The sequence below is a fragment of the Cebus imitator genome, unplaced genomic scaffold (genome assembly GCF_001604975.1).
Source record: "Cebus imitator isolate Cc_AM_T3 unplaced genomic scaffold, Cebus_imitator-1.0 Scaffold228, whole genome shotgun sequence".
Lineage (NCBI taxonomy): Eukaryota > Metazoa > Chordata > Mammalia > Primates > Cebidae > Cebus > Cebus imitator.
The window spans coordinates 2,278,778-2,290,526 of NW_016107543.1; the positions used below are offsets into that span (position 1 = coordinate 2,278,778).

General features: G+C 39.6%; 1 protein-coding gene and 1 non-coding gene across 2 annotated transcripts in view; one reads left to right on the top strand and one right to left on the bottom strand.

Moving 5' to 3' along the window:
- Nucleotides 1-11,749, bottom strand: part of FBXL20 (F-box and leucine rich repeat protein 20) — a 119,047-nt gene that overhangs the window by 52,472 nt on the left and 54,826 nt on the right. The window contains exon 2 of the mRNA XM_017497179.2: nucleotides 9,185-9,246. Coding sequence (XP_017352668.1) covers nucleotides 9,185-9,246 — 62 coding nt within the window. The remainder of the gene's footprint in view (nucleotides 1-9,184; nucleotides 9,247-11,749) is intronic.
- Nucleotides 10,754-10,860, top strand: LOC119466784. Its single transcript, XR_005195263.1, has one exon. It is a non-coding gene; the product is annotated as a U6 spliceosomal RNA (small nuclear RNA).

Below are 11,749 nucleotides of genomic sequence, written 5' to 3' on the forward strand. Positions count from 1 at the left end.
AAAAAAAAAAAAAAAAAAAAAAACCCCAAAAAAAAGCTACCTGAATGTATTGGAAAGTGAACAAAAGTAGGCAGATATTAAAGGGGTAGGGGAATGATAATTTCTAGTTTTACAGCATTTATCCTGAGGGCAGGTTATATTTGGGACCCTTAGAGCACTTAGAAAATGGACAGAAACCTACAAAGCAGAACCAGAGAACAGAATATAGAGCAATCACATTGGAAACTGTGGAGGGATCCAACGTGAGGCAGTACAAATTCTGTTCAAATTGCTGACTGACCTCTGAACACTGCATGCATGGGACAGACTCCAAGCAGCTAAGGGTAAAAGAACTGAACTTATATTTGAGCTGGCACCTATGACAGGTAGTTTGGGTACAGCAAAGTTAACTGTCTGCTCAAAAATTAAATATACTGAATAAGGATGGAGAGAAAAATTCTGATATAATTTGAATGTTTGTCCCCTTTGAGTCTCACGTTAAAATGTGATCCCCGGCTGGGCTTGGTGGCTCACGCCTATAATCCCAGCACTTTTAAAGGCCATGGAGGGCAGACCAGGAGTTCGAGACCAGCCTGACCAATATGGTGAAACCCCGTCGCTACTAAAAATACAAAAATTAGTCAGGGATGGTGTCACATGCCTGTAATCCAAGCTATTCAGGAGGTTGAGGCAGAAGAATTGCTTTTTTTTTTTTTTTAAGAGACAGAGTCTGGCTCTACAGCCAGGCTGGAGTGCAATGGTGTGATCTTGGCTCACTACAACCTCCGCCTTCCAGTCTGAAGCAATTCTCCTGCATCATCCTCCTGAGTAGCTGGGAGTACAGATGCTCCCCACCACACCCAGCTAATTTTTGTATTTTTTAGTAGAGACAGGGTTTCACCATGTTGGCCAGGATGGTCTTGATCTCTTGACCTCGTGATCCACCCACCTTGGCCTCCCAAAGTGCTGGGTTTACAGGGGTGAGTCACCGCACCCTGCCAAGAATTGCTTTTCTAGAGACAGAGTCTTGCTCTGTTACCCAGGCTGAATTGCATGCAGTGGCCAGTAATAGCTCACTGTATCCTTGAACTCCTGTGCTCAAGCAATCCTCTCACCTCTGTTTCCTGAGTAGTTGGGGTTATAGGTGTGCCCCACCACGCCTGGCTAATTTTTAAATTTTTTTGTAGAGACGGAGTCTCACTATGTTGCCCAGGCTGTCTTGAACTCTTGGCCTCAAGTGGTCCTCCCACCTTGGCCTCCAAAAGCACTGGAATTACAGGCATGAGCAGCTGTGCCTATCTGTGGCATTGTAAATATCTTGTTTCTCATAAAACTTTGACTCATTAGTTTGATTTTTCCTGAAACAGTTATTACTATTGCAGTTGCCAAATGGTGATTTTCTAAATTTACCATTACTTCCACATTTTATTAGTTGGAGCTCCACTGTAAGGAAGGGCTTTCCTTTGGACTCCAGTTTGTTATTTGTTTGTGTTTATATCTGTATGGATTCATGGATTGCTCATATATTCAATGAATTGTAATCTCATTTGGGTTATCATTATTTCAATGCTCAAACTGTTTCAGATTTAGCCAGTGGGATCAACTTCCAGCTGTGTCATTTGTCCTTTGACTATGTCCCCATCATTCATTGAGCACTTCCTTGTTTTCTGGCACAACAAGGTATTTCAGACCTTTCTTATACCTCCCTTGATTCATTCCTGGAATCAATCATTTCTTCAAGGACCACTTATATTTTTTTCTTTTTTCTTTTGAGGAGACTCACTCTGTCATCCAGGCTGGGGTGCAGTGGTGTGATCTCGGCTCACTGCAACTTCCACCTCCTGGGTTAAAACGATTCTCCTGCCCCAGCCTCCCACGTAGGTGGGATTACAGGTGCCTGCCACCACGCCCAGCTAATTTTTGTATTTTTAGTAGAGACCGGGTTTCACCATGTTAGGAAGGCTGGTCTCAAACTCCTGGCCTCAGGTTTCCCACCCATCTCAGCCTCCCAAAGTGCTGGGATTACAGGTGGGAACCATCACACCCAGCCTAATTTTTGTATTTTTTGTAGAGATGGGGTACTACTCTTTAAGTCACGGCTCATTTGTCTCATTTTCTGAACTCTCCATGCTAGGTGTAAAGCCCTACATGTGAGACTGCTACAATGCCCTAGGCAAAACCTCTTTTCTAGCTCTATATTGATTATTTCTGTGCCTGTTTTCTCTACTGCTCTGTGAGCTCCCTGAGGACAGAAACTGTTTATTTCTATATCCAGCACAGTATCTGGGACATTGCAGGTACTCAACAAATATTTATACCCGCATTAAAGTTTGAAGAAAGGTAATTTAATTATTTCTATACATCTCACATCCTTCATAAAGAACATCAGTTGTCATCCCACACAACAAACCACTTCTAAATGACTAAATCTGTTTGTCTCTTCATTAAATAAATAGCCCTGCACTGTAATGGTTTGAATGGTTTTTTTTTTTTTTGAGAGGGAGTCTCACTCTGTCGCCCAGGCTGGAGTACAATGGTGCAATCTTGGCTCACTGCAACCTCCACCTCCCGGGTTCAAGCGATTCTCCTGCCTCAGCCTCCCCAGTAGCTGGGATTACAGGCACCTGTCACCACGCTGGCTAATTTTTATATTTTTAGTAGAGACCGGGTTTCACCATGTTGGCCAGGCTGGTCTCCAACTCCTGATCTCATCATCCAACCAACTCAGCCTCCCAAAGTGCTGGGATTACAGGCGTGAGCCACTGTGCCTGGCCTGGTTTGAATATTTCTGTTACTAGTTTTTGTGTTTTTACTTTTATATTTTATATATACTTTTATATTTAATCCATTTGGCCTGCTGTAACAGAATACCTCAGAATGGGTAATTTATAAACCGCATAAATATACTGCTCACGGTTCTGGAGGCTGGGAAGTATAAAATCAAGGCACCAGCAGATTCGATGTCTACTCTGCTTTGAAGATGCCACCTTCTAGCTCAAAAGGTAAACAAGCTTCCTCAAGTTTATTTTATAAGTGTACTAATCCCATTCATGAGGGCTCTGGCCTTCTAAGCTAACCACATCCTAAAGAACCCATTTCTTAATCCTACTGTATTAGTGATTAAATTTCAACATACGAATTTTTGGGGAGGTGGGGAAGACAGACATACAGAGCATGGCACTCCCTTACTGTCAGATAGGTACTCTTTAAAACTCAGTAAACTCCCTAACAGCATTACTCTTCTGGTCTCATTTTAATTTACTGATTCTCATAATCAAATGTGTAAGAACTGTGTCTGAAGAAAAAAAGAGTTAAAAAGGGCCTGAGAAATGGTTAGTATGCATTCTCTGAGTACACATTTGATCTTTCTGTTGACTCTTTGCTTTGTTCTGGGTAATCCTGAAGACCAGAAAACTGAATGCTGGATAAGAGTGATATTGGTATTCTATCCTTTGATATAGGAACATCTACCAATTTGTACCGTCAAGTTGAGAGATGAACACTTTTGGTAGTTTTGGAATCTGATCACATCACTTTATGGTCTATGAGTAAAAAATAGTACCAACAGTAACAATACATGCCTAACAATTTTATAGCATTTACTATATGCCAAGGATTGTATCCTCAATTAACAGCAAGTATATGACAGGATGCAGGTAGTCATATTGCAGAGTCCATGTTCTTAACTATTAACCCTTTTCAAAGGAAGAAAAACTACAGAAATATATTTTTCCACACCTTCAACTCCTAGCATTTAAACTGAAGGAAAGGTTATAAGAAATCTTCAACACTGTGAACTTCCCTGAAATGCATATGAGATTGCACATGTGCAGAAAAGAGTTAATACAGCAGGCCTGGGAATGCTATCTTTAGAAATGTCTGCCTGCAAAGTTAGCCCCTGAATGGCACCTAAGTCGTTGGATTTTGGGAGGGGTTCTCGGTTCACTGATGAGCTTCTCTAAAAGACAGTATTTCACATGTGTTGTCACAACTTGTTATTGGAGGAATTAAGTGCACCCTGTGTGATTCCACTGGGAGAGGACTCTTGGAAGCTTGCTTCTGGTTTCCTGCACACTTTATCTGTGCACCTTTCCCCTTTGCTGATTTTTCTTTGTATCTTTTCTTACAATAAATCATAGCTGTGTGTATGACTACATGATGAGTCCTGTGAGTCCTCATGCACATCATCACACCTGTGAATTGATCTAGCAGGACCCTAACACAGTATGAATTGCTGCCTTTTTCCTTTCTTTTTCTTTTTCTGTCTTTCTTTCTTTCTTTTCTTTTTTTTTTTAAGAGATAGGGCCTTGCTATGTTACCCAGGCTGGTCTCTAACTCCTGGACTGAAGCAATCCTGCCTCAGCCTCCCAAGCAGCTGAGATTATAGGCATGAGTCACCGCACCTGGCTCTCTACTATTTTAGACAAAGAAAAATAAATCAGCTAATTCATTCTTTCCATTTCAGTTCATAAAGTTCATCTCTCACCCACTTACATAGATATATATTACATGACAATTATGACCCAATACCAGAAGAGTTAGAAAAAAATTCATATTCTTTTTTCCTCAACCCTTTAAAAAAATTTCATACTCTTTGTCTTCTTTTGTCATAATCAAGTCTCAGCAAAAATTTCATATTCCTATAGGTAATAACAGTCCTTATTCTGAAACTGCTTTTATAATTAAAAGGGCATGTACAGACTCAAGCAGTCTTATCAGTGTCATTTTTATAGTTATCAACATCATCCTCAGAAGGAATCTTTGAGAAACAAGTCACTTCACAGCAACTCTTGGAAAACACGGTCTTTGTCTTATAAACATAGACATTCATTTTTCAAGTGGTACTCCTACATGGTACATATGGTTTTGCTCTAAGAGGGAGTATTGTCAATCTTGCTAACTGAATTTCACATTATGCAAACAGTGGATTGCTGCATGTTAAACCATAAAGCACAAACTTTGTTTCAATGGGGAAGGAGGAGAATCAGTAAAAAAGGGGAAACAGGCTGGGCACAGTGGCTTATGCCTGTAATCCTAATACTTTGTGAGACTAAGGGGAGAGGATCACTTGAGGCCAGGAGTTCAACCAGCCTGGTCAACAAAGTAAGATTCTGTCTCTACAAAAGAAAAAATAATTAGCCAGGCATGGTGGCTCATGCATGTAGTCCCAGGTACACAGGAAGTGAGGAAGAAGATCAATCATTTAAGGAGTTTGAGACTGCCATGATCATCCCACCGTATTCCAGCCTAGGCAACACAGTGAGACCCTGTCTCAAAAAAATAATTCCACAATGCTAACCTTTGTATAACATCATAGATGTTAAAAATAATAAAAAATATAACAATGCATAGCTTCAATGTAGCTCTAGCAATAATAAATTTATTATTTACAAAGAAGAAAATAATTCTGCAGTGGATAAGCTGAAAGACACTACTTTAAATAAGCGACCAAAGTTAATATCACCAGTAACAAGCATAATTGACACCATGTACCTCTTGTTGATACATGGACAAGGGTATACTATCATTTCTATAGTATATTTACAAAACTGCATACTTGAATTTAATGTTTAAGAGTAAACATCAGACAAAGCCAAACTGAGGACATTCTATTTAAAAACTGACCAATATTCTTTAAAATTATCAAGGCTTGGTACAACAGCTCATGCCTATAATTCCAGTATTCTGGGGGGCTGAGGTCGACAGATAATTTGAGGTTAGGAGTTTGAGCCCAGCCTGGCCAATAGGGTGAATCCGTGTCACTACCAAAAAATACAAAAACTAGCTGAGTATAGTGGCGCACACCAGGAGCCCCAGCTACTCAGGAGGCTGAGGCAAGAGAATTGCTTTAACCTAGGAGATGGAGTGAGCTGAGATCATGCCACTGCACTCCAGCCTGAAAGACAGTGAGACCCTGTCTCAAAAAAACAAAAAATGAAGAAAAAAAAAAAAAAAGACCAGCCTGGACAACACAGTGAGACCCCATTTGTATTTAAAAGGAAAAAAAAAAAAGAAAATTAGGCCAGAGTTCAAGAGTAGCCTGGGTAACACAGCAAGACCCCATCTCTACGAAAAATTTAAAAATTAGGCAGGTGTGGTGGCATGCACCTACAGTCCTAGCTACTCCAGGATGAGACGGGAGGATCACTTAAGGCTGAGAGGTCAAGACTGTGGTGAGCTATTGCAGTAAACTGTGTTTGCACCACTGCAGTCCAGCCTGAGTGACAGCAAGAGACTTTTCTGTATTCAGCAGAAAATCTTGCTGTCCTGCTTTCCTTGTTGAAGCTGTGGATAAAATCCTGTGCTTAGAAGAGCAAGGAGTCATTACAATTTAATGGAATGTGTAATCCCGGACTGAATCCTGGGCCAAAAAAAAGAATACTACTGGACAGTTTAAGAATCTGAATAAGGTTTGTAGATTAGTTCACAGAACTGTGGCTTTTTTTTTTTTTTTTACTTTTCGAGGCGCAGTCTTGCTTTGTCACTCAGGCTGGAGCACAGTGGGACTGACTACAACCTCTGCCTCCCAGGTTCAAACCATTCTCCTGCCTCAGCCTCCTTAGTAGCTGGGATTACAAGTGCTTGCAACCAGGCCCAGCTAATTTCTATATTTTTAGCAGACACTTAAGTCTCACCATGTTGGCCAGGCTGGTCTCAAACTTCCTGACCTCAAGTGATCTACCCACCTTGGCCTCCCAAAGTACTGGGATTATAGGCGTAAGCCACTGCACCTAGCCAACGGTTTCAACATTAATTTCCTGATTTTGGTAACTGATATTGTTGAGATGTAAGATGTTAATATTAATTGAGAAAGCTGTGATATACTTAAATTCTGTCTGATTTTTAGAACTCTTTGCTTAAATATGACACCATTTCAAAATGAAAACTAAAAAATAAGAACATCTTTTAAAAAAGATACAGAAAAGCATAATGAAGAGTCAGTTTTTCTTCTCTTATCTTCCTACTACCCAGTTATCCTTCCCAGAGGAATCTACTGTTCCAGTCATAAAAGCCACATACTTTAAAGTAATTCTGAACTATTAAACTTTTAAAGATATATTAAACTCAATGAACTTTTTAAAATTACAAATGCCCCAAACTAGATTTATTAAAATTGATGCTGACCAATTGTTTTCTATCTAGTATAATGTCAAAAAAGATATCAAAAAAGACATCAAAGATATCGAAAAAAGCCTTTGTACTATTTGGCTTTAATTGTTTAAACAAAGTTTTGCTTTTTTTCTTTTTTAACATGGCAAGATTTTATCACGGGGTTTAAACAAAATTTCAAGCAACTATTTTACAGACATAAACCAATGTTTTGTATACTTAAATATATTCATAAATATTAAGTATTTTGTGGTGTCAAATCTGTTTCCTTCCTTTCCAGGATACTGATTTTGCTTGGTCTCCAATTGAGGAAGGACTTGTTTCCAACATTAAGTTTAGAATTGGTTGTTTGGAACTCAAGCTCATTTCCCCACAGAAATCATATAATAAACGGTAGTTCCCTGATTAGCTTAGAAAGGAGCCAATTTAACCTATAATGTACACAAGGGTTATTCCAATATAACACATGTAAATTCAAATCAAGTTCTCAATTTAAAAAAATGTTGCTATAAAGTATCTCCAGTGTCCCAAAACAGGCACATACCTTCTTTCTTTAATTTCCTCCTTTTTCCAACACCTCAACTCATGACTACTCATTTCCACATCCCAGAGAAGGAGTTACACACTTCTAACTTTCCCACTCCCAAATTGTGGCATGGCAGTGTGCTAAGCTGAGAGGCAGAGGTCATGCTGGAATATCATTTCATAACTCTACACTGTAGCCAATGTTGAAGACTGAGGAGTATAGACAGAATGAAGGAGAGAAGGTTCATATGTGACTGTGTATATATATGGTCCCTACAGGACTGTTTACATATGTTCATATACTCCTTCCATATATTCCTCATTCCATCATTATTAGACTTGGACACGTGACTCACTTTAGGCAATGGAATATAAGTAGAAACATAAACTGTATCAAAGATCATTTAGGTGACCTGGCTTGGTCTCTTGTGCACCTGCCCTCAGCCTAAGAGAAAAAAACCACTGAGATTTATGACTTGTTTGTGATAGCAAAGTCTGGTTGATTTAAAAGTTTCTCCTCATCCAATTTCAATTGTAATGTCATCTGTCTGTTAACCACACACCTTATAGCTCATAAACATGTACTAGAATGAGGTTAGAAATGTTGACAAAAGCTAGAAAGAGCATGGGTAGGCAATCCTGCAGTCTAACAAATTCCAGAAAATATTATCTATAGCACCCTCATCTCTTGGATGGATTGCTTTAATAGCCTTCTCATTATTCCCCACTCCTATTCCCCAGTTTGGTCTTTGCATGGTAGTCAGGCTAATTATATTTAAAACAGAAATCAGTTTATGTGTTTATGTTATACCTCTGTCTGATCATGAGGGGTTTTATAGGCCATGGTATGGAACTTTGAGTGTCATAGTGAAAACAAAAACACTCTAGAAGTGTTAAAATTAACACATTAGGGCCAGTTACCAGACTGAAGTAATTTTCCTAAATCTTAGTGAACCTTAGTATTAACTACTGTAGGCCACGTACGGTGGCTCAAGTCTGTAATCCCACCACCCTGAGAGGCCAATGTGGGAGGATCGCTTGAGCCCAGGAGTTGAAGCCTATCATGGGCAACACAGTGAGATTACCTCTCTTTACAGAAAATTTAAAAACAAATTAGCCAGACATGGTGGCATGTGCCTATAGTCCCAGCTACCCAGTAGGCTGAGGTGGGAGGATTGCTCAAGCCTGGGAGGTCCAGGCTGCAGTAAGCTGTGGTTGTGCCACTGCACTCCGGCCTGCGCGACAGAGCAAGACCCTGTCTCGAAAACAAACAAACAAAAAACCTACTTCTTTCACATTACTGTCTATACAAGAATAAAAAAAAGGGAAAACATGTAAATAAAATCATAAGTACAAGTTGGAAGGGAAAAAACTGCTACTAAATTTTCAAATATCTTGATTCACATCTGGAAAATGTAGAGTAAGACTATTAAACAAAGCAATGGAATTTTAAAATTCAGATAAAATACCATACACATTTAAAAATTAGCAGAAAGTTAAAAAATTTTTAAATAGGCAAATATGACATACACACCAAAAAAAAAACTATAAAATCAGTATTCAGACTTACCTTAACAGGAGTTCTTTGGGAAGTTTTTTATTGATTACAGCTTCATCACTATTTGAGAACATCTGCAGAAACAAAATCATTGTGTCAAGTGTTACTTAATATTTTATTACAGAATGTTGAACTCAATAGTTTAAAGGCAATTCTCTCAGGAAAAGAGGTAAAAAATATATATAGAGAGAGGGTATGATAAACCGAAGTTATAATTTTGGAGGAAAAAGATCTTTGAAGCATTTAATTCATTCCCTGTCTTCAAAGAAAGAGAATTAATAGCAGTCAGAAGGATACATTACATGCCAGATACTGTTTCAGGTGTTTTCACATATTAATGGTTTTAATCTTTATAGATAGGAAATTTAGTTACCAAAGTTACTACTCAGAGGCTGGGCGCAGACTCACGCCTTTTAATTCTAGTACTTTCAGAGGCTGAGGCAGCTGGATTGCTTGAGCTCAGGAGTTCAAGAGCAGCCTAGGCAACATGACAAAATTCTTTTTTTTGAGACAGAGTATTGGTCTGCAGCCAAGGTTGGAGTGCAGTAGCATAATCTCAGCTCACTGCAACTTCTGCCTCCCAGGTTCAAGTGATTCTCCTGCCTCAGCCTCCCAAAGTAGCTGGGGTTACCAGCACATGCCACCACGCCCGGCTAATTTTTGCATTTTTAGTAGAGATGGAGTTTCACCATGTTAGCCAGGCTGGTCTTGAACTCCTGACCTTAGGTGATCCACTCGCCTCGGCTTCACAAAGTGTTGGGATTACAGGTGTAAGCCACCACACTCTGCCAACTTCGCAAAACTCTGTTCTCTGCCCAAAAAACACAAAAAATTTACCAGGTGTGGTGGTGTGCATCTGTCATCCCAACTACACAGGAGGCTGAAGTGAGAGGACTGATCACCTGAGTTAGGGAAGTGAAGGTTGCGGTGAGCTGAGATCATACCACTGCACTCCAGCCTCAATGACAGAGTGAGACCCTGTCTCAAAAAAGAAAAAAAAAAAAGGCTTGGTGTGGTAGTGCACACCTGTAATTCCAGCACTTTGGGAGTCTGAGGTGAGCAGATCACAAAGTCAAAAGATGGAGACCATCCTGGCTAACACGGTGAAACCCCGTCCCTAGTAAAAATACAAAAATTAGCTGGGCATGGTGGTGTGCACCTGTAGTCACAGCTACTTGGGAGGCCGAGGCAGGAGAATCGCTTGAACTCGGGAGGCAGAAGTTGCAGTGAGCTAAGATCTTGCCACTACACTCTAACCTGGCAACAACAGAGCATGACTCTGTCTCAAAAACAAAAACGGTTTACTGTTCAGCTCACATCACTATGGATGTGACTATTTTAATATGCCATTAAGATAAGGTGATTCCCCAAACTTGGCTCACATTTACTTGTTCAAGGAGATGTTCAGAAACTTGGAATAGAAAATATTCTGTCTGGGCCAGGTGCAGTGGCTCACACTTGTAATCCCAGAGTTTTGGGAGGCTGAGGCAGGTGGATAACCTGAGGTCAGGAGTTTGAGACCAGCCTGGCCAACATGGCGAAATGCCGTCTCTACTAAAAATGCAAAAAAAATAGCTGGAGGTGCTCACCTCAGCAGCACATATGCAAAAATTGAAACGATACAGAGAAAATTAGCATGGCCCCTGCGCAAGGATGACATGCAAATTTGTGAAGCATTCCATATTTTTCAGAACAGAGGCCTTGGAAGTAACACCACACATCTACAACCATCTGATCTTTGACAAACCTGACAAAAACAGGCAATGGGGAAAGGATTCCCTGTTTAATAAGTGGTGATGGGAAAACTGGCTAGTCATGTACAGAAAGCTGAAACTGGACTCCTTTATTACACCTTACACTAAAATTAATTCCAGATGGATTAAAGATTTAAACATAAGATCTAACATCATAAAAACCCTAGAAGAAAACCTAGGCAAAACCATTCAGGTCATAGGCATAGGCAAGGACTTCATGACTAAAACACCAAAAGCAATGGCAACAAAAGCCAAAATAGACAAATGGGATCTAATTAAACTTAAGAGTTTCTTCACAGCAAAAAAAACAATAATCAGAACCAGCAACCAACAGAATGGGAAAAAATTTTTGCAATCTACCCATCTGACAAAGAGCTAATATCCAGAATCTACAAAGAACTAAAGCAGATTTACAAGAAAAAAACAAGCAAACCCATTTGAAAGTGTGCGAAAGATATGAACAGACATTTTTCAAAACAAGACATTCTTGAGGCCAACAAACATATGAAAAAATGCTCATCATCACTGGTCACTAGAGAAATGCAAATCAAAACCACATTGAGATACCATATCATGCCACTTGGAATGGTGATTATTAAAAAATCTAGAGACAACAGATACTGGAGAGGACATAGAGAAATAGGAAAAGTTTTACACTGTTTGTGGGAGAGTAAACTTCAACCATTGTGGAAGACAGTGTGGCAATTCCTCAAGGATCTAGAAATAGAAATTCCATTTGACCCAGCAATCCCATTACTGGGTATATACCCAAAGGATTATAAATCATTCTATTATAAAGACACATACACACATATGTTCATTG